We start from the raw sequence: 23,805 nt of genomic DNA on the forward strand, positions 1-23,805 counted from the left end.
AATAATCCCAAAAGAAAGGGTGCGTGGAAACCAGCAGCCACTAACCTAGCTGATGAAACAGTGCCTAAAATGGGATGCTTACTACCAAAGCACAGAAAGAGGAAGGAAACAAACCCGGCATTTTAAGTCATATGAGGGAGAGAGGGGAGGCAGAAACTGGTGTGTAGGGATTCCTTTAAAGGTTAGGAACGGACTAGGGGAACGATACTTCAAATCGTGTCCTTGTAAGACAATGCAAACACGTGAGATCGCCAAGCTCAGCTTTCCCGGAGCCTTGCCCGGCTCACAAGGAAGACACTCCATAAAGAAAAAAAAAACCACCCATCGCTAGAGTAGTTAAGGGAACCCGAAGTTGTTGTAAAGCAAGTGAAGTGGAGGCCAGACTAGGTGACTCAGACGCATGACTCAAAGCCGACACTGGGGCTGTCTGTCAACTCCCAGAGGCGGGGGGCACTGCGTCTGGCACATCTCAGGAAAGTACCAGGCTCGGGAGGGCGACAGGAAGCCTCCCCGGCGCGTGCGTGAGCGTGCCAGGGCGGCCTCCGCCCGCCTGCGCCCGCCACGCGCCCACCGCCCCGCCTCGCGGGCCAGCCCGACCCGGCCTCCTTCCACGCCCGGGCACGCGCGCGGAGGCGCACGAGACGAACACCTGTCGGGCCCCGGCTCCGCGAGATTTAGGGCGCACCCCTAGTCGCCCGGGGTGTGTGTGTGTGTATGGAGGGGGGGGAGAGGAAAAAAAAAAAAAAAGAAAGCACGTTCTCGCGAGGCTTCGGAAATTTCCCACGGCCCGTGTTGTGTCTGAGCCGAGCGGTGGCAGGCGGTGTAGCGTGAGACTCGGCTGCCCGCATTGCGCACATGCGCAGTGACCCACGCGCGCGCGCGCGCGCGCGAGCCGCGCCAGTCCTGCGGCGTCGCGGAGCGGGTTTCGGGCGGTCGAGTCCAGTTGTCCGGGTTTTGTGGCTCCCTGCGGGAGGCAGCGCAGGAGCTGGGAATCTCTAGGAAAGGAAAGGGCCGGGAAATAAGGGGGGGGGGGGGGAGGCTCGCAGGTAGGGGAGGGGCGGGGCTCGGGCCTGCACCTGGCTGGGAGCTGTCGGGTGCACGCAGCGCTGTCGGGTGCACGCAGCGGGGGGACAGGGACAGGAGCCACCAGGGGCCACCAGGAGCCGAGGCTTCTCCGCAGTCCCCCACACGCCGCAGCTCCCGCGAGCTGGAGGCTGCCCCCCACCCCTGCTTTGCTAGGCAGCAGCAGCCTGATGAGCTCGGGCGGGAAGCTGGCGCTCCCGAGGGTCCCTGGGCTTGCAATGTGGCTCGTCGTGGTGGCGCTGGGGCGAGCCATGCGGGGCTGTGATGTGTGGATGCGAGGTGGGCATCGGGGGAAGGGGGGCGCGCCTTGGCCCGAGGCTGACCTCAGGCTGACCTCACACCGCCCGGGGGAGAGAAGCGGCGGAGACCCCCGAGTTACCAATCCCCGATGCTTTCCCGGCTGCAGAGCTCTGGGAGAGGGGGTCGGGGCCGCGCTCTCCCTCCTGCCTGCCCGTCCCACCACGTGTGCGGGGAGCGCAGGGACAAATGAATGAAGACAGCGGCTGGCGGGTCACGGGGTCCGGATCTCGGTCCGGTCTCCACCGCTCGGGCACCTGACACCCACATTAGCATAAAGGAGGGGTCCAAGCGAGACGTCGGAATGAATGGAGAGGGCTGGGAACCCGCCGCGAGCGGGAAGCCGCTTGGAAAACACCCACTTGAGGAGGTGTCTCCTCTAGGCCTGTGAAACGCTCACATTTTCCCAGGACCCCTCCTCCCGGCCCCTGGGCCCCGCCTCCTGACCCCTCCGGTCCTTGTCCCCGTAGTAATCCCCTCCGGTTTTCCTCAGTCTCCACGTACGTCCCCGAGGGCGCGTCCCAAAACCCGGATAACCGGAGCGCTCCCCATGGACTACACGGAGGGCTCGCCCGCGGAGGAGCGGCCTGCGCATGCTCCATCGCCGGGGTAGGTTTCCAAGGGAAGGCAGCGAACAGGATTCCCCCTAGTCCGCGGGCGGCGCGAGGTGGCAGAGCTCCCGGCGGCGGCGGCGGCGGTGGCGGAGCGGGGCAAGGCGGCGCGGGGGCCGGGTGGCAGCGATCAGCGAGGCCGCGGCAAGGGGCGGGGGAGAGGAGCAGGGAAAGGCGGCGGGGGGAATCTCGCGAGGGTTGGAGTTTTGGCGAGAGTTTGTGGAAGATGGCGCCTGTTGTGACAGGGTAAGTCTGAGGGGGCCAGCGAGTGCTGGGGACCGGGAAAGTTGCGGGCGCCTGACGGCCCGCGGGCAGGCGGCGGGCCGGGGCTGCGCGGCGCGCCTCGGCTCGGGACGGGGGCGCGGGCGGCGGCGCGGCGGCGCGGGGCCGGCGCGGGGTTCGCCCGTGCGCCGCGGCGGTGGAGCGGGGCTCCGGCGCGTGAGGGCGGGCGGGCAGGCGGGCAGGCGGGCGGGCGGGGACGGAGGCCGGCGGCTGCGGGCCGAGTGCGGCCGGCGCGCGGGGCGGTGGGCGCCGCGCCCGCCGCGCGCTCCCCCTTGGGGCGGACCTGGCCCGGGGCCACGGCGCAGCTTTGTTCCCGGCGGGCCCGCGTCGCCTGTCCGCTCCGCCGCTGCCCCCCAGGCGCCCGGGCGCTTTGTCTGTGCGCGCTGCCCCCCGCGACTCTGCCCCCGGCCCCTTTGTTTCGCCGCCTTAGGCGCTCGGTGGGAGCCGCTGCGCGCCCCGCATCCCGTCTGCATCTCCCCTCCGCTGTCCTGCCTCCCGTGCCCCTTTGTTGTAGCCCTCTCCTCGGTAGCCGGGTGACCTGCCACAGCCCAGGCACCAGATCCCTGCCTTTCCCTTTCTTCCATTGTCTTTCTCGTATGTATCTCCCCCCCCACCCCTCCACACCTTTTTCTGTTTGGTCCTTAGTCACCCCCAGAGGCTTTGTCTCCCCTATCTAGTGGCTCAATCACTTAGCATCCCCTTCCTCTCGCGTCACTGCTTGCTTGATTTATCCACTGCCTACTGTGTCTGTTGAACTGTCTCAGCCCCGGGGACTCCATCTGGTGCTTCTAAGTGCGCACAGTCTCTACGGTTTGCTTTTGTTGTTTGAGTCTGGTAGATGCTTGGGGGGGGGGTACTTAAGTTTGCTCCTCCGCGCCCCACCTTTCCTTCGCACCCCTTTCTCTCGGGATCACCCAAACACCACCCCCCCCCCCCCCCCCCCCCGTTCCCCGTGCACCGTTCTCCTGGGATTAAAACGACTCCCCTTTTCTTTGCCATCTTTCTGGGCCCGTGATTGTTTTGCTTGGTAACAGTAGCGCCGGAAAAAAGAGCTAGATTCTCGATGGTTATTGCCCTCCATCATTGGCTTCTGACAGCCCAGGCCAAGGGCATCCGCAGTAGCGTTGCACTTGGGTTACCTGAGGATTGATGGAGGGTTTATTGTAAGACTGTTAGAAGTAGGCGCAAAGGTATTCTTTGTTGTTGTTTTTCTCCTTCCCTGTTAGTGTTGGAGAATAGTTTCAAATATTCACAATGGATATTCAGTTGGTGTGAGTAGGAGGTGAGTGAATTTTGATGTTGAAAACTTGTGAATGTTGGGGTGGAGAATTGTATCATCACCCCCCCCCCCATCTAGACCTACAGTTTAATTGTTGTCTTACTGCTTTATAAGGAAGAGACATCTCACTTTTGATAAATTGTTTTTGGCAAAGGGAATTTGATTAGTGGTTTGCTTCATAAAATAATTAGAGTTTACCATATATGATTGTTTGAATTTGCAGTTCGTGATTTTTACTTCTATGGATGTGTGGCAACTCCCGTGGATCTTTGTGGAATATATTAATTACAGGCAGTCAAAAGACAGTGGTCGCTCTTAGTTTGGTTATCTTAAAGGTACTTCTTTATGTTATAGGAGCAGTAAGTTGTGTTCAGCTCTTATTGTTATGATAATGTTAAAAGCTTGGGGTGATGGCTAGGGGGTGTGGTGTAGGTTATTGTATACTAATGGCCTGAATTGTTGTGCTAAGAGTAATGTATTGTTCAGGATTTTTTTTTTCTGCTAGGTGATCACTACTTTAGAAGATACATTACCCGTAGAGTCATATGCAGCTTCATCTCTTTTAGAGTTGTCCACAGAGGGCTGTTGATGAGGACATAGAAGATGGGGTTTAAGGAATGTTGGCACTTTGGAAAGCTTTTCTTAAGACATGATGATTAGAATTAGTAGGCGGATTTTTTTCAGTGGGAATCAAATTTTTGTGAATGATACATGAAGTTTTTTGTGAGAATTTGCATTTGTCTCATACTTAGTGCATAACTCCTGAGGTTAAAATCAGGCACACGCTGGTTCTGACCGAAAGCACCATGTAAATGCTGTGTAATAATGGAATGTAGTTTGCTCTGATTTGTGGATTTAAGAATGATCACAACGATACCAATAAAGTGAGTTTTACAATTGAGTTGTGTTGTTTCTAAGCATGTGAGACTTTTATACTTTATCTTAGCCAAAAGGCTGAGAGGAGTGGTCATGTAAGAATTTTCATGAGATAAAAACAATGCCTTAACTTAGCAGCATATCTGGAAATAATACAATACGTGATGGACTGTGGCTGGAAAACTTTCTGAGTATTGACTATCTTAGCTTTAAATTTATTATCCTTGAATATTTGTAGGAAATTTATGAGGCTGGCTTGTAGTATTTTTTAGATTTGTTTTATTACATACTTCTAGGGCATTCACTTTTAAAAAGTTAAATTTATATAAAAGTCACTTTTTGCCACAAACCCGCACAGATTTCTCCTATGTTAAATAAGATAAAAAAAAAAAAAACAAAAAAAAACAAGGGGGATGCTGCTATTGCTAGATATAATTTATTAGATAATCTTTGGTATCATGGATGAGTAAGGCATTAGGAGAAAATGATTATGTTTTAAAGTTCTTGCATGTTTTAATTCTGAGGTTTACTCATTTTTAGAAATAAGACTTGGCTTGAAAGCATTATTTTGCATTTTGCTTCCTCCTAATACTAAATTCATGTTATTTCAGCTAGGGGCAGTATTTTCTCATGGATTGACTAAAAGTTGTTATTTTTGGCGGCTGGCTTTGTGATTATTTCCAAGTTATTCTACTTCCTCTGCCAGTTTCCTAACTCTGTAGAATGGGAATGGAATAACTCACCACATCTGCAGAGATGCACCCTGGGGTTTTCAGAACCCCCTTGGATGAACAGTGTACTTAAGATCTAGGAACTGTTATTGAAACGAGCTGATTGTGAAGTAGGTTATATTTTATAGGAAGTCAAGTAGGAGGTTGTGAACTAAGTTCTTGGCAAGTTACAGGAGTGACAGAGGAATGGAAAGAACCCAGCCATGTATTATAGTTTGTAGAAAAGATGTGTCTTCCCTATGCATTTAGAGGGAGAAATCAAACAAAACAGGCTTGTGTAAGAGATTGAAGATTATTAGACTGAAGTGTAATGACCCATTGTAAAATCATGGGATGCCTTCATTGATTTCTGCATGTAGTAATACTTTTTAAAAGTATTAGTAAAGAATGTTTTCTCTGCACTCATAGCCAGGTCTGTTAATAGTAACGAAAACTTTTATTATCTGGCATATATATATGAATGAATGATGCTTTCAAGAATAGTTTCTGACCACTAGGATTTTAGACTTGACTCTTGGGTTTAGGGAAGGTTTTCTTTTGTCATGTTTTGTTTGTTTGTTTTACACTTGAGATATTCGGTATTCTAGTGATGAAACCCATTGCTCCTTTTGACAGCTGATAGTGAGGTGTCATCTGGGGGTACCCCCCCTCAAAGTTTTAGGCTTCCTCTCTCACTAAAGCTTTACTTTTGAATCATTGAGAGGAGGTTGACCACGAACCCTAGGCTGGTCTGGTACTTAAGGTACTCCTGCCTTAACCTCCCCAGTGTTGGGATTACATGTGTGCACATAGCTGAGCCTTTACTTCTTTCTAATTACTAAGAACTGATAGTTTTACCACCTAAACAAACCCTTTAATCTGTTCATCCATAATGCCACACAATGCATGCTGATACCACTTCTCACCTATTTTACCACTGGCCTCTTTCCCCTTCTAGAGTTACCTCTAGATTCTCTAGCTTCTCCACAGCCAGAGCAGTGTTTCTGAACAGTAAATCAATCACTCCAGTTTAAAAAGCTTTCAATGGCTCCCCCTACAGCCTTCACTAAGGAGAGGCAGCAAGCTAGAGGGCTTTGAGGTCACATTTAAGATTTGCCTCTGTGTTGGGTTCCAATTCTGCTTTTCTTTCCTCTTAAATCTCTGTAATATTACCAGGCTGGCCTAGCCTTTCCTCTTCCATCAATTGCAAGATAATTATTCCTAATTCTGAGGGTTTTGAAGGTTAAGTGAGATAATAGTTGAAAGCATTTAATAGAATTCAAGGCATATACTTAGTTCTTAGAAATCTTTGCTAGTGATTCATAGCAGGTTCTTAATAGCTATTTACTTCATAGATGTCTTCTTCAGTTTTCAAAGCTCATATTTCAGAACATGAAGTTCCTACATAGGCCCAGCAGTTTAATGACTCCCTAAACTTGAAAAATAGGTTATTCTTTGAGACTGAGGTTAGAAAATAGTCTAACCAGATAGATCAGGCTAAATTCCATGCCTCTGCTGTGTGTTATTGAAAGATTGGTGTAATTCTCTTGGAAGTATGTTACTAAATTGTAGTGTAATTATTATATTCAAATACTGCTAGTTACTTGGTGACAGTACCATTTTCTCTCTCTCCCTCCCTTTTTTTGGATCTGCAGACCAAACCCAGGGCCTTGCACTCAAGTGCTCTACCACTGAGCTAAATCCCCAACCCCCTACCATTTTCTCTTAATCATTTATATGTCCATACTCACAAGTGTGCTCAGTACTTGATAGAGTCAGCAGAAACAGAAGAGTTACATACTTTGAAATATGAATGTACTATGACTATATAGTCTGAATTTAGTATATATAAATTTCTCAAGTAATAAGATACTATGTATCTCTTGCTTATGATTCTGTTAGGAAACTGTTGCTGATGAACCCAAAGGACTTGGTATTTTCAGCCTCAGGCTATCACACACTATTAGAAAACATAGTGAGGCTCATGGGAATACCTTTTAGATGATAGAAAACGCTGCTGTAAGTTGTCCAAGAATGACAAGTGTAAATTTCACATTTGTGTTTTTATGTGGTTGGTTATCAAGTAGCTCTCAATAGGTTATTTGTTTAAAGATAAGATTTTTGGCCTGGGAGATAGCTTAGATTTTAGTGCTTAGGATAGGCATTTGAGTCCCAAATGCTGGCATCCCAACTCTGGGGAGGTTGAGACAGTGGATCCTTGGATCCTAGTAGGGCTCCCCACTTGGTCATCCTAGCCTCCTTGGTGAGTTCCAGGCCAGAGAGAATGACACCAGAAGTTTTCCTCTGGCCTCCACACACATATTCACATAGGAGACACACAGTCTTTCTCTAGCTCAGGCTGGCCTCAAACTCATTATATAACCACCGGGTCCAGCTGGTTCTATTATTTTTAAGTGTTTCATTTACTTCTCAGATGCATAAAAATGTATATGAAACCTTAGGGCACTGTGTACTGCTTTGTTTTTTGATCTATGCCACAGAATCAAATTTATGATCTACAAGAAAGCTCATCTTTAGGCAAGATTATTTACTGATATTTCTTCCTCCGCTTCTATCTTTATAAAATAGGGAGGTATGCTTTCATTGTATGTATCTGTCAGGCACATTGTGACTATGTTACATGTGAAATTATAAAAGTCCAATAAAACAAGGTGCAAGTAATTTGTAAATAAGATAGGGAGATACTTTACTGTCAGTTTCCTTGGTAACCTCTCATGGACAAGGCTCAAGACACACTTTTCTATTGCATCCTGTGGTTTGTGGGTCATGTTTTAGGAAAGCAGCAGTGTATTTAGTACATACAACCGCAGCCCTTGAGATACGTGCTTTGACATTTGAGCACACATATTTGGTGAATTACTGCTTCACCAGGGATGTTGTCATTGAGTCACCCCAACTTTAGGGTTTACTTCTTGCTACTCATGGATCTGCTTGGGCAACCACAATAATAAAGGAATGTTGACTGCCCAGCTGCTGCTATCTTTCAGACACTGTCGGCATTTCTGGATGCCTCTTAGAGTCTGGCATTACATCATGATGCTGCTTATGCCTCATTAGGCTTGCTGCTGCTTTAGTGAATGAAATGATAGTCTAATGTATTTTTCAAGCATACAACAGATTTATGGGGCTGGAGGAAGTATAAGTGGTGGTAATTGTCTATCTGTATAAATACTTTTTTTATTGTTTGTTTTGGTTTCTTGACACAGGGTTTCTCTGTGTAACAGCTCTGGCTGTCCTGGAACTCAGTCTGTAAACCAGGCTGCCCTCGAACTCCTGAGTGCTTTGATTAAAGCTGTGTGCCACTACCACCTAGTCTGCATAAATATATATTTGTGTAAATTTGTTGGGTTGATGAAATGCACAGAGGTACACACAGCACCTGTTCAGTCAGATTGGTGAGGTCTCTGGCAATGTTGGGAATAGTTAAACTATTTTAAGCTTATATATGAAAAGAAAAGACAAACCATTTTTTTAAGGCATTGTAAGTTGCAAAGACTTGAACTGAAAGTGCTGCCTGCATCTGATGGATGTGAGCTAGAATATACTAGAAATTCCCTCTGCCATGATTCCTATATTCCTTTAGTATGTTAGTAGGCACTAGAGCTAATTTACATTGATAATTAGATGATACTCTGAATTGTTAGGATAGTTTCTCATAAAAGTGTTCTGTTAAAGCGTTACTTTGTGAACGGGTTAGAGAACGTAATAGTTCAGGCTGCATTATGAAGTATAGAATCAGTGTTATAGGTGCTTGTGAATTATAAACAACTTTGCTTTGGACACATCTTAATTTACTCAGGATTCTGGGACATGCTAGCCTTAGACTGGTTTGCATTGGAAAAAGTGTTTTCCCCCTTTTCTGTAAGCTCATGAAGGTTTTCATGCAGATGTATGTACTTGTTCAAATCATATTTTGTTTCTAGATGTGAGAGTAGTTTCCATGCCCCAAACCAGTTCATTCTGTTCCTAATCCTTCCACCAGTTGGAGTAAGCATAAATATGGAGGTTCCAAGATGTGAAGAGTAACGTCAGGGAAAGGAGGCTGTCCTCCCTTAGTATATTTCATTCACAATGTGCAGTAAAGAGACAGTTGTTGAGCATTCCTAAGTAAAGGGCTTCACTGTGACAGTCTCTTCCAAGTGCCCAACATGCTGTGCTGGCCATGATTTAGTGGACAGTGTTCAGATAATTGTCGTTGAAGAGAAGTTGGGGTAAGTGCAGAGACACAGGTATAGTGTTGGTAGGGACACTGCTGTCATTGATTGTGTTCAATTGGAGGGGTGTTTATAGTAAAGGTGGGTGGTAATAGAGAGTTTTAATTAAGCCAGAGATGTAGTTTGGGGCTCTTTGGAGAAACTTGTCAAGCTAAGTTAGGGATGCATAGAATACAGACAGATATTAGTTGATCCAAGGCTTGTTGTAAACTGTAAATTAGATTGGAATTGGTGGCAATCATAAGAGAAACATAAAAGAGAACATAATAGAGGTTCATTTTGGGGATAGGCCTAGGAATGGAAAGGCAAAACAGCTTTTTTTTTTCCCTCTCTTGATGCATCGTGATGCATCGTAGTATTGGGAACTGTGGAATCTCTGTGCTGTCACTAAAATAGATCTTTAGGTAATGAGCATGTTAATTAACAAGTCTTCATGGTACTGATGTGAGGATTGAATACAGTAAGGGATGTAAAATACCTTGCTCAGTTTTAGAAGTAGTAGATGCTTAATAAATAGTTGAGTATCCCCCCTTTTGTACTGTGGAATTTTCAGATAAGGAGAAGGGGATATGGAAAAGAAGGGAGAAAAAAATCTAAATGTTTGAAACCTGAATGTTGACATAATTGAAGAGTCTGAATGAAGTGAATACATTCATTCAGAGAACCTATATATCAAAATGTTTGAATTATTTAATAAATATCAAAATACGTATCTCTGTTGTTAACAATTAACCTTGTTCTCCAGTTGTAGATTTTTCTGTTGTATCTGTCTACTCTTCCTGTGAATCCCAGAGCACTAGAGCCATTTTATTTGTCTGTAATAATTAAAATAGACCATCCCCAGATTGCTGCTTGCTGGATGAGTGGCTGTGCCTGAAAAAGATTTCATATTATGTAACACTTGCCACTAGGTGGCACTTGGTTTGAGTGATAAATCTGGCATTCTGCATAGAGTGGCTTTTCTACTTACATGTCCATATAGAAACTGACTCTTAGATTAGATTCACTATTCTGCATTTCTACACTGTATTGTTAGTGGAATATGAAAAATACCGAGTAGAAATCCCAGAGATCAAATAGAAAACCCAGAGTGTTACAAAGTAGGAAACTGAACAGTGTTAGACTAGATCCCACAGATTCTTATTTTTTTGTAGGGGGGTTTTGTGTTGGTAAGATTTCTTTAGAGTGTGGCAGTGTGTTTTTTAGCGGATTCGTTGACAGATGGTGAAATGTAGGCTGTCCTGACAATGAGGATTTTTTTTTTGACCCATGTCTTTATTCCCAGTTCTGAATTTGCATTACTGTTCTAGTCTGTGTTGTTCAGCAATATGCCATATGATGGTAGCTGTATCCTGGACTGTATACATTGTATATAGAATCCATTAGATTCAGGGTACTTAAGAGCTGGAAAAGACCTTACTAATTTCATGTTCTAAACGCCTCACTCATTTTAATAGGCACAGGCAGGTTAGATAGTTGACAGGTGGTTAGACTGAGGTTCAGTGCCTGAGATCCTTATTTGGTAGTTTTTGTTTTTGAGGGTGGGGGAAGCATATGCTTGTGCTCTCCCTCTTTTCTATTTATTTATCCACTTGGCCATCTGTTGCTGTGTCCAGCCCTTTCGAACAAGTTCTCTGGCCCCTAGGCCCAGTGGAATGCCACCGCCGCCGGCATTGCTGTGTCTTCCTCCTCTGCTGCCGTCCTATTTTTGTTGTTATTTTTTAATTGAAGCAGGGTCTCAATGTGTAGTCCAAGTTGGCTTTGAATTGATTATTTAGCCCAGGCTGCCTCATTCATTGCGGTCCTACCTCAGCCTCCCACTGGCTAGGATTACAGTCCTGTACCACTCTACCTTGTTTTTGTATTTGAGATAGGAATTCACTATGTAGCTTTGGCTGGCTGTGAATTGCTGCTGTTTGTAGTACGGTCTGGTTTTCTACATACCCTCATGCCTTACTTAGTTTCCCCAGTACCGCGTTTATAGGCGCTAATTACCATATCCAACTGAAATCTTCTGTTCTTGGACAATGCATTGTCTATTTCTGACTGACTAAATTCTTACTGCATACCTTCTTACTCACTGAGGATGTAGATACTCCTGCCTCATTCCTCGTCTCTGCCATTTTACTTAGTTTGCACCTGGCTGGCCCTGGAAGAAGATGGTAGAGAAGAGGGTGACAAAGATTTTTGCAATGGGAAAAAAAAAATGCCACAACTTTAAATTTTATGCTGAGAAGCTGACTGTTTTATCAACTTGATGATGAGCATGCAGCCATTATTCTGGTGTATATGCTAAGAATACTCTTTAACTATGGAGTTATTAAATCTTTTGTGCCTGTCATCTCTGCTTATGCAGATGTCAAGGAAGTGAATTAAATTCATTTTGACATTCAAAGATAGTGGTGGTAGGATTTGCTTATTCACTGAAGCTTAATAATGAATGCCATTATTTGATTAAATGGCTTGCTGGTTCACTGGTGTAATTTTTTTTAAACAATCAAACCTGGGTAGCTGTCCCTTGCAAACGTTATTTCATGAATATTGCCAATCCATTCTTTAACCTAGCCTTCTCTATTTTATTCAGCATACATTTTGCACACAGAGTTTGGTGACATGTCATTTAATTAAACCTAGAGTTTCCCAATTTTATCTCCTGGAAATTGTCAGTTGGTAAATAAGGTACTTGTTAAATTATATAATTATATAAGAACTCACTGTAGATGAGGCTGGCCTGGAACTTAGATCCACCTGCCTCTGCTGGGCTTAAAGGCATGCACCACCACCACCCACCACCACCTGGCTGATTTTTTAAACCCAGATTTATCCAGTAGCTGTGCCCTGGCTCTTTCCATAGTTACTTTGTGTAGCAGAACCTTTTCCTTCTTTCAACCCCTGGCCTTATGGTGCCTGTGAGGCAAGCATTCTACAGGCTACACCCCTAGCCATGGAAGTTTTTCTTAAGGGTTAGTGTCACATTGGTATGTACTTGATTATAATTTTTACTACTAAATGAGCTGTGAGACATTCTCTGTTACTGCGTTTCTACACTGTAAGCTTAATACAGAGATCGTCTCTCTAAAAAGCGTGCGACACATAAATGTATCTTGTAAAGAGAGCTATTGCAGTCATATAGCAAGAAATAACTTGTTAATATTTGTGAGTATATTTATTTTTTTATAAATACAAATGTTAACATTCTGTTTTATATTAAAAATGTCAACAGATAGCCAGCAATATTAAAAAAAGATGGGGTTGGGGACTGGAGAGATGGCTCAGTGGTTAAGAGCACTTGGACCTGAGTTTGATTTCCAGCATCCATAGGTGGCTCACAAATATCTGTAAATCCAGTTCTAGGGGCCTTGCCCTCTTCTGACCTTCGTTTGCACCAGGCACAAGTGATGCACAGACGTACCTGCAGGCAAAACACCCGTACAATGCAATACAGTCATGACCCGTACAATGCAATACAGTCGTCATAATTCTAAGAAGATCAGGGAGTTGTTGAAGAGTCCTCAAGTAGTCAATCCGTAGTACAGGTGGTATCTCTGTCTTCAGGAAATTTGAAGGTCAGAGTTGTTTAACTTCCCACTCGGCTTCTACGTCTGGGTTGCACTTCCCCACCCTGTACTGCCTGGCTTTGTATTTGTCTTTCCACTGGACTGCTTTCATATTGCCACTGGTTCAAGTAAATGCGGTCGAGTACTTTAAGGAAGGGCGATAGAATTTTTTTTTTTATTACATTGCTATAAAAGTAAACATTTCTAGAAATGGCATTTAAAGTTATATTTGATTAGATTAGTAGTATACTAAAGTAGTGAAGTAACAGTTTATCTTTAAATTTGTTATTTAAAAAAATTTAAGGTAATTGTCAGGCATTCTTGACATGCTGTTACACTAGATAATGCTTTTCTACTTTGTGTTTTCAGATCCACCCCACCTCTCAAATCCCCAAATAATTCATTTTCTGCCTACAGATCAATTTCAGGTCTTGTAATTATTGTGTATAGATACAGGATGGCCTTGGGTGAGAGTGACTGACTAACTTTGAGACTAAAATTTCCCCACTTGAGAAATGAAGAAAAAGCACAGAGTTCTTGTGAGGACCAAACACACCGCAAAGGGCCTGTAAAAAGAGGCTGGCCCTATGGAGTTGCTTATGTTCATCTTCTTTTCATCTATTTCAGCTGAAGCAGCTGCTGCCTTCCTTTCTTTAAGGTACCTTGTGACATTGTGGACTCCTCTTTATACTCCTTACCTGTTAGGTGTTAAAATCCAGTTTTTATTTAGTGTGTGTGTGTGTGTGTGTGTGTGTGTGTGTGTGTGTGGTGTGTGTGTGTGTGTGTGTGTGTGTGTGTGTGTGTGTTTGGGGATGATGGTGGGGGATGAGGGGTGGGGGGTGTCGTTTTTATTGACCAGAATATCTTTGTATCTTTGATTGACTGCAGCAAACTACTGCTTGACATGATCTTTTCTTTCCTTTGATACTCCTCTATTGTCAAAAATATTGTCAAAAATTTTCCTTGTCCCCTCTTTGCTTTATTTGTTACTTTGTGTCTGTTACTACTTTTGGTGTTAGATCTGTATGACTAAAACTCCCTCTGCTCTGCAAAACAAGTTTGTTTTCTACAGCACTACATGTGTCCATGTCAACTGTCCAGTAGCTCCATACCTGATAATAGTGCTGCTGTCCTGATTGCCCTGGGAGGAGACTGCCCCCTGGGAAGCAATGTCTGCTGCTGTCTGCTGTCTTTGTGTGTCACTTCCTCCTGTGCTCATTTTTCTTGTTCTGTTGATGACCAGATCTTTTCATACTCTTCCAGATGTTTCTTACTTTTGTAAGTATAAAAGCATTTTTCTCCTTGCTTATTGTAACTGCCTTATTATTGAGGTCTGCCTCATCCTGCAGTAAACTGTCATTTTTTTTAACTACCCCAACACCCCTACTGTCACCCCAAGTTATTTCATTCTGTTGTCTGTGGCTGTGAACAGTTTTTCCCCAGTTAGCATTTTGAGGGTTATAGGGATACTTGGTAAGCTAGCTTTGTTGAAAATTGTGTCCATGAATTTTGGTTTGACCATCTAGTGCTGCCTTGTATTGTGAGAGATGGTAAAATTATGTGACTGCTATTTCCATCCTAAAGTTTTGTTTTGAGTTTTTAAAAAGATATCAGGCATATGTATTAACTATAAACCAAGTCACTGGGAAGTGTATAAAGTCATTTCTCTACGCATGTAAGTCCCAACCCTCAGAAAATATGCTAAATGTCAGTGGGATAAGTTTCTTTCCAACTTGGAAGTTATTTTCTTAACATTTCTAGTGTCTAGTTACAGGTTTTATGATCATTCTTACTCTTTTATTATTATTTCGAGACGTGATCCTGTAGCTCAGGCTGACTTGAGGCTAATGGGTTGCCTAGGGTGGTTTTGTACTGGCATCCTTCCCCATTGCTGTGATTACCATGTGAGCCACCATGTCTGGATGTTTTTGACTCTTAAAGAGGTTTGAATAAACTTGGGTGTGTGTGTGTGTGTTGAATAAATTCAACACATCTGGTATTCATAATACTACAAAACTAACAAAATATAACAAGGAAAAAATTCATAATCCTAAATTAAACACAAGTAACATTTTAATGTGTATGTGTGTGTATATATGTATATATACACATATATATGTATATATATATATATGTCCTTTTAAACTTAAAGCAAATTTAAGTCTCTCCCCTTCCCCAAGTAATACACGAAAAGTGAATGGCAGTTGTAGAGCTAAGGAGGGTTTTCCTTGTCTTTGCCCTGTAGATGGTCCTTGTTGACAGTTTGAAGTAGTTTTCTAAAGACTTCTATGGCATGTATTGACTTGCATAGGTGATCTTCTCAAATTATGTGTTCTGTTAGTCCTTGCTTCTGTTGTATTAATTGGACAGTATTAATTAGGCAGCACATTGTTCTTCCACTTGGGCCATTAAGCAATATTCTATGTGTTGCTGTGGGTGCCTGGGAGGTGTGGTTTCCCATCATCTTAATGGCAGCTTGGAGGCTCCTTCCAGCTATCTTATTTCTTTACATTGATGCCATCAATATAGCTGTGCATGTGTGAAAATGGATATTTTAAGGTGGAATTTCTGTTTTTCAGCTGTACTTATCCATTTACATTTTATTTATGAATTGCATTTATAAATGAATTTTTCTATTGAAGTCTTTTTTTTCTCAATTTGTGTGAGAATTTTTATTTTTCCAAGTGTAACTGTTCTTAGGCCAATTCTTTATATTAAGTATTTCTCTTACTTTTTTGTTTGCTTTTCTTTCTAGAAAGGATTTCTTTGTGTAGCCCTCAATGTCCTGGAACTCTAGACTAGGCTGGCCTTGAACTCAGAGATCCACCTGCCTCTGCCTCCTGAGTGCTGGGATTAAAGGTGTGTGCCACTACTAACGGCCTGGCTACTTCTCTTAGCTTTTTACTTAATTGGTTTTATTTTTGTTGAACAGGAATTAAGATTTTTTTTTTTTTTTTTTATGTAGTCAGAAGTTTGTGTTTTGGCCAGGCAGTGGTGGTGCACACCTTTAATCCCAGCACTTTGGAGGCAGAGTCAGGCAGACCTTTGTGAGTTCGAGGCCAGCCTGGTCTACAGAGCAAGATCCAGGACAGGCACCAAAAACTACACAGAGAAACCCGTTTTGAAAAAGCTAAAAGATAAAATAAAATAAAATTGTATTTTATCTCCTTCACCCTAGGATTATGAAAGCATTCTTAATTCACCTCCCCCATGTTCTTTCACAATTTAAAGAAATTGATCCCTTTAAACTGTTGGGGGGGGGACGGTCATTTATTGATTGAGTGCTTGATTTATTTGGGTATGGGATCTGACTTCTTTTTTATTTTATATGCATTGATATTTTGTCCAGATGTATGTCTGTGAGGGTGTTGGATCCATTGGAATTAGAGCTGCCATCTGGGTGCTGGGAGTTGAACCTGGGTCCTCTAGAAGAGTAGGCTGTACTCTGAACTACTGGACCATCTCTTCACCGTAGGATCTAACTTTAAAGAGGATAATCAAGAATTTAGCATTTCTAAGTCAGGGTCACCTAGAAAACTTGCCAGAAATGCAAACTTTGAATTTTACCCCATATTTCCTGTATCAGAAACTATAGTGTCTACTGCCTGCTTCAGCAGGCCTTCAAGAGGAGGCCATGCATGCTGCAGTTTGCAGACACTTGGAGAGCTCTAAGGGCAGTTGAGCTTGTGCCCTAGAAGCCTTGTCCACCTTGTCTAGGTTAAGACGTTGAACTCAGCAGCTCTCCTGCTTTCTTCGACTTTTACAGTGTCTACTTAGACTGCTTTTCTTTGCACCCTCACTCTTCCTTGGCTCCCACTACTCCAGAATCACACCTTTCAAGTTTTCAGTTCTCTTCACACAGTGGGCCTTCAGTAGCAGGCAGGTTCTTATATATGATTGAACTTACTTCCCCAGCATTTGGTGTGTTGGGTCAGTTGGCAGGCAGGGAGGATGAGAGATTGAGATTCATTCTTCCATGTGGGCTTGAACTTGCCAGACGGCTTGAATTCAGGTTTGGTAACAAGTACCCTGGCCCACTGAGCCATCTTGCCTGTACCATTTGGGATTTAGTTACTTATTTTTCATTTCTTTCTTTCTTTCTTTTTTAAATTTAAAGAATCTTGTGTCTTGTGTATTTAACACATTCTCATTGTTTTATTTAGAAACTAGAGCTCCATTCTTAGTTTGACTTCCTAAATTCTATAATATAATTTGTGACTTAAAATGAAAATTTTCTTACCTTTTAAATGTAGCTATTTTCATTTTTTAAACTTTTTATTGACAACATTTTTTCTTCTTCTTTTTTTTTTTGCTTTTAAATATTTTTTTATTATGTTTGTATTTGTGCCTGTGTATGGGTCTGTACACATGAGTGCAGGTGTCCACAGGGAACCGAAGGTATTAGATCGCCATGGAGCTGGAGGTACAGAACATTATAAGCCATCCAACATGAGTTCTCTGCAAGAGCAGTACTTGCTTTTAATTAATGAGCTATCTCTTCATCACCTTCACTTGCTTTTAATTGAAATTAACCTAAACAATTACTAATTTGAAAGTCTTGTTGGCACAGACCTGTAATGTTAGCTCAGGAGGCTGATATAGGAGGATTGAAAGTTTAAGGCTAACCTGAGATACATAATAAATTCTAGACTAACCTGGGCTACAATGAGACCATATATATCTTGAAAGAAAGAGAGAGGAGTAGGGACTGGGAATATAGCTCAGTAGCAGAGCACTTGTCTAACAGACAACATTTTTTCATACTATAGTTTTTGATTGTGTTTTCCTGTCCCAAAATCCTTCCCAGATCCTCCCTACATCCCTGCCTACCCAACTTTATGTTTAAAACAAATATTAAACAAAGAAACCCAAGAAACACAACCCCCCCCAAAATGAAAATCAAAACAAACAAACAAAAGATAAGGAAAAAAAATGCCCAAACAAAAAACAAAATGAAATGAAACAAATAAACATAAAAATGAAATAAAATGTCCAGAAAAATACCATTGAGTTCTTATGTTGGCCAGCTACTCCTGGGCATGGGATCTGCCCCAAGGTGTGGCCAGCGTTCTCTTGAGAAAATTGCTTTTTCCTATGCCAGTGGGTATTAGTTGTAGATAGCCTCTTGGTTAGGAGTGGGAACCCATGTCTTACTTCCCCTTCCCAATGCTGGGACCCCTTCTGGCTTGAACCTGTGCAGGTGTTGTACATGCTGTCTCAGTTCTCATCTGCCCATCAGTCCAAATGTGTCTTTGAAGTCATCCATCACTTCTGGCTCTTTACAGGCTTTCTGCTACTTCCTCATAGGTCTCTGAGCCTTGAGGGAAGGGGTTTGATGGAGACATCCATTTTAGGACTGAGTGCCCCAGAGACTCTACATGTCCAGTTGTGGGTTCCTGTATTAATTTTATTTTTATTAGTTAGTTTTATTTATTTCGATTTATTTTTAATCATGTATATGTGTGTGCAGACAGGATATATATGTATCTCTCACTCACTCACTCACTCACTCACTCACTCACTCACTCACTCACTCACTCACTCACTCACGCAGATGCCTGAGGAGTTCAGAAGAGCATGTTGGATTCCCTGGACCTGGAGTTACAGGCAGCTTTAAGCTGTCTGACATGGGTGCTGGGAACTGAATTTGGGTCCTTTGCAAGAGTAGTACATGCCCTTAACCGCTGAACCATCTCTCCAACTTCTCTTTATTAATTTTTTTAGTTTTTGCATTTCAGTATGAGTTTGGGAGGCCATTTTGTACAAGAACATAAGCTTATAGTCATGAGAAACATTCTGCTCCCAACTGTTGGTTACGGCATGCTAAGGACCTAGAAAGTGCTTCTATAGCATCAAAATTGAAGGTATTGTTATAAAGAGTCATTCATTGGTCTCATAGTTTGATACTTTAGGTACTATTAATGGTTTTCTGTTGTTGTTTAGAGGTGTGTTGTATGTGTGTTTGATGTAGCTCAGGCTAGCCACAGGTTTATGTGTCACTATGCCTGTCTACCATGGTTACACTTAAGTGCTTTTAATTTCAGTTGTATCTAAAACTGCTTTATTCTACATGTCATTTTAAAGTCTTTGGTTGTTTTAGAAGACAGCAGCCATGGATGTGCTTCAAAACTGATGAGCCCTGTAGTGATAAGCCTTTGTGCAGCAGTGAAAGGCTCCTTACAAACTGGCCACAGCTGCAGTGAATGCTGGGCTTGGGGTCTTTGAGGTGGGGGAGACACTAATCAATCGAGTGTTTCTGCCTTGCTCATCTTAACGCTGCTCTTTTCTTTCTTTGCCTTTGAAGGAATTTGGAACATTCTTGCTTGGTTATTTTAATGATTTTTTTTTTTTCCTTTTCAGACATAGTGTATGTGTAAGACATTTTATGGGCATTCTTTCTGTCATTGAATAGTGGTACTCAGTTGCCATGTGTGACAGCATTATGGGTGACAAACACTACCTGTATCTACTGTGCAAAGTTATGAACATTGAATTATTTGGAGTTGAAATAATTATTTTCTCTTTGAAAAGAAAATTCACTGTAATGGCTAAAATGACTTGTTATACCTCAAAGATTGAAAGATTGGAGTTTTACCATGTTTTTTTTTAATTAGTTACTGTTACTTATGTTTCCTATAGATATTTTATATTTATGTCAAGATATAAGACAGTTTTCTCAAATTAAAAGAACCCTAGAATTTATTTTGTATATTATCTATCTAATCAATCTATCTGTTTTTAGACAGGGCCTCATTGTTTAGTCCTGGCTGGCCTGGAACTCACTATGTAGACCAGGCTGGTCTTGAATTTACAGAGATCTGACTGTGTCTCTTCCTCCAGAGTGCTGGGATCAAAAGTTTGTGCTGCCATACCTATCCACCCTTCCTCTAGAAAACACACACACACACACACACACACACACACACACACACACACACACACACGAGCACGTGCGCACACTACACTGCACTACATGGGACTATGTTTACTGTTTGTGAAAGCCTTAGATCATACGTAAAATCAGAGCTTACCATGATTTCATACTGTAAACCATTCAGTACCGAACATACTCTGAAAACAGATTATAAAGGAAAATAGAGATTATAGTTACTTAAATATCTAACTTAACTTAAATTTTGATGTGCTTGGCTTTGAACCCAGCATCTTGAACATGCTAGGCAAGCACTCTGTCATTGAGCTGTACCATAAATCCTTCTCCCCTTTTCTTTCTTTTTAAATAAATAAAATTTGCCTATCTTTCCTAGAAGTTAAAATGTTTAGACAGTGACTAACATTTGATGTTTCATTGTGGGATATGTTTACAGAAGGATTTTTAATTTCTTATAAAATGAACAATTTTGTGAATTGTATTTGTTAACCATACTTTTAGAAAAGTATTTCCAGTGAGTTACTTCTGATTCATTATCAAGTTTTAACATAGCAATGAGAGTTAGCCAGAAAATATTAACAGGGTAGAGATCCCTTTGTGTAACATTTAACTTTAATTTCCTGGCCAGTTTTTATGAATAATTAAAAATTTGGAAGCAGTTAGGATTGTACTATTGTGGTTGATTCCCTGAGCTCACCAGGGAAGTTGAAATACTATTTCCATCAAGCAGATGGCTTTCCTATTGCTGTTCCTGGAAGTACCTCCTGAAGTTGATGTTTGTGTTGGGCGATTTCCCAGTCATACCAACTCAGTGTACTTGGGAATGATCATGCCCTTAACAGAATATGATGTAGATATGTGCTCCCACAGTTGGAGTTGTGTATGCTTAACCATGTTCCAGGGGAAGGAAGGCAACTTCCTTCACCTAAGGGATAAATACTTCTCTTCTATCCCAGGTTATTTATTCTTTCTTTCTCTCCAGTCATCCTTTCATGAATTCTTTAGCTGCTTATTCAGCCTTTTTACTTTCATCAAACCCCCCCCCCATATTATTTTAGAGAAGGTCTTCCTGTTAGTCTCAGGTGGGCTTTGAATTTGGGATCCTCCTGCCTCAGCATCCTGAGTGCTGGGATTATAGGCCTATTGCTCTTGGTGTGCTATTTTCATTTCTGCTTAATCAGATGACAACTCCTATTTAGTGCTTTGAGGGTGGCTTATAACAGAATTAAGATAGGTTCCATTGTTCTGGGTGACGGCTTTCAGCATGCAGTCATGTTACGGTTTACAGTTACAAAACTGTCTTCTTTTCAGTTCCGTCGGAAGCTTTGGTGGAGATTTTACTTGCTAGTAATAGGGTTACTTTTCCCTAGTTTTCAGTGTACTTGATTTACTCACCCACCCTCCCTCCCTCCCTCCCTCCCTCCCTTCCTTCTTCTTTTCCCCTCCCCTCCCTCCCCCCTCCCCTCCCCCCCTCCCCTCCCCTCCCCTCCCCTCCCCTCCCCTCCCCTTCCTTCTCCTTTCCTTTACAATGTTCTGCCTGCATGTATCCTTGCAGGCCAGAAGGGGGTACCATATCCCATTACAGGTAGTTGTCAGCCACCATGTTAGTTTTTGGGAATTGAACCAGGACCTCTTTCTTAACCACTGGGCCATCTTTCCAGCCTCATGCTTGACTTTCTTCTCCTGTGGGAAAATTAAAAAAAAGAAAAGAAAGAAATTTGGGATATCCATACACATTTGTGCTCTTAAAAAATCATTTACTAAGTTTCTAAAAACTTTGTAGACTCTAGTTGAAAGAGCAGGAAATGTTTGGTTTACTTTAAAGTCCTTTCTTGATGATACCTAAAAACATTCCAGTGACATTTTGAGATAGTATGAAGATGAATTGAATTTTGGGGAGAGAGGGTAAGGTTTTATATTTCTAGTATAAATATATAACTAGTTGGACCAGTTCTAAGAGTGAGTAGAGTTAAAGAGCTCTTAAAACTTTGTCAAGAAGGGAAAATTTTCATGCATCACATGGCTTCCAAGGGAACATTGGTAACATTTATTAGGATGAGGTGGCACTGAAATAAATGGATAGTAGGGTTGTTACATTAGGAGAAGTTTTGGGTTAGTTGACTAAGAGCTTGAGTATTAACTTTTCTTGTTGTGTTAGGAGTCAGCATGTGCTAAAAACTGCTTTATGGGCTGGGCGGTGGTGGCACACGCCTTTAATCCCAGCACTCGGGAGGCAGAGGCAGGCGGATCTCTGTGAGTTTGAGGCCAGCCTGGGCTACCAAGTGAGTCCCAGGAAAGGCGCAAAGCTACACAGAGAAACCCTGTCTCGAAAAACATAAACAAAAACAAAACAAAACAAAAACAAAAAAAACTGCTTTATGTATATGAGTAGAATGGGGGAGTTCTTCATACTTACTTTGCTAGGGTCACAGAAAATTAATTTTTTATATCTGAGTAGCTCTCTATTCCTGAATTTGTGTCTTAATGGTAGACATTTTAATTTGTTTTTTTCTGAGTTGGAGTTTGCCTCAGTGTCCTAGTCTACTGGGGTTACCATAACAAAACTCCATAAATAAAGTGCTCTGTAATCAACAGGCACTTGTCATAGTTGCCGAGTCGGGGGGTGGAGGGGGGAAGATTGGGGTAAACTAAAAAATCCAAGTAACTCTAACCTCACTTATTAGCTAAAAATCACTGACAATCCTAGTGAAAGATTTGCATTTATATCACGTATTACAGTCTCAGAGTCTTCCTCTCCAGATAGCTATCTCCTAAAAGGCTATCTCCCTAAAATTACAGTGTAGTCGGGGAGTGTATGTAGGTCGGAGAGAACGCTTACTTAACATGAAGCCCTGGGCTCAATCCCTAGTGCGCACGCGCGCGTGCGCACACACACACACACACATACACACACACAAAAAGAGAAAGAAAGAAAAAGAAAAAAACTGAAGTATTTCATATCTGTAATACTGAAAGACAAGGTCTCTAAGTTCTTGCCACTTACTGGTGTATTCTCAATACCAGGGTGTCTTAAAGGTGCATCCACATTTGTAGTCTGGGCAACAGTGCTTTTCCTTTTAGAAGTGATTGGGTATATGTACCATAGTTTTAATCCTTTCATCTGTTGTACAGACTTGGTTACTTACATTACATTGTTTCACTCATTTGATTAGCTACTTTTAGTGATTACAGAGTGAATTGCCTTGTTACTGAAGAGTGACAGATACATTCACTTTGGTAAAACTAAACTATTGTGGTTTTAAGATTATTTGTTGGGCCAGGCTGTGGTGGCGCACGCCTTTAATCCCAGCACTCGGGAGGCAGAGGCAGGTGGATCTCTGTGAGTTCGAGGCTAGCCTGGGCTACCAAGTGAGTTCCAGGAAAGGCGCAAAGCTACACAGAGAAACCCTGTCTCGGGGAAAAAAAAAAAAAAAAAAAAGATTATTTGTTGGAAAATATGTTTATCTTGGGGTCGCTGTGAAAGATCTTAATGCACAACTCAAACACATCTTGACTATTATTAAAAAAGTGGCCTAGAAGCTAGAGAGATGGCTCAGAGGTTAAAAGCACTGGCTTCTCACCACTGTCTAGTAACTCCAGTTCCAGGGGTTCTGTTTCTGCTTACTATATTCAGACTTGTCTTTTTAAACAATACAGTGTGACTACCTTTGATTCCTTTACCCTGTATTAGGTGTTATAAGTAATTTAGAGATGACTTGAAGTGTGTAGTTTATGTAGGTCAGATGCAGTTATATCAGTAACTATGAAGGACTTGTGCCTTAATAAATTCTGGTGTCCCAAAGAAATGCTGGAACCGATTCCCTGAGGATACTACAGGACAACTTTATTTGTTCGATTTAGTTTTGACTATTGAACTTATAATGCACAATATTTATGAAGACACACTATACACAGATTTTGCAGACAGAAAGCTACTGCTAAAACATAAATTTCAGGCATCTGAGTAAAGCATATGTCAACAATTT

General features: G+C 42.5%; 1 protein-coding gene across 2 annotated transcripts in view; it reads left to right on the forward strand.

Annotated features, from left to right (window-relative positions):
- Positions 1-1,418: 1,418 nt before the first annotated feature.
- Rbpj (recombination signal binding protein for immunoglobulin kappa J region) overlaps positions 1,419-23,805 on the forward strand; it is an 80,450-nt gene continuing 58,063 nt past the window's right edge. Inside the window, exon 1 of one of the 2 annotated variants that reach the window (XM_028865914.2) lies at positions 1,419-1,989. In XM_028865914.2, coding sequence (XP_028721747.1) covers positions 1,931-1,989 — 59 coding nt within the window. In that variant the 5' untranslated portion in view covers positions 1,419-1,930. Of the gene's footprint in view, positions 1,990-2,146; positions 2,238-23,805 lie in introns of those variants that run through there. The other variant, XM_028865916.2, reaches the window with a different exon arrangement.

Source organism: Peromyscus leucopus, chromosome 10 (assembly GCF_004664715.2).
Source record: "Peromyscus leucopus breed LL Stock chromosome 10, UCI_PerLeu_2.1, whole genome shotgun sequence".
Lineage (NCBI taxonomy): Eukaryota > Metazoa > Chordata > Mammalia > Rodentia > Cricetidae > Peromyscus > Peromyscus leucopus.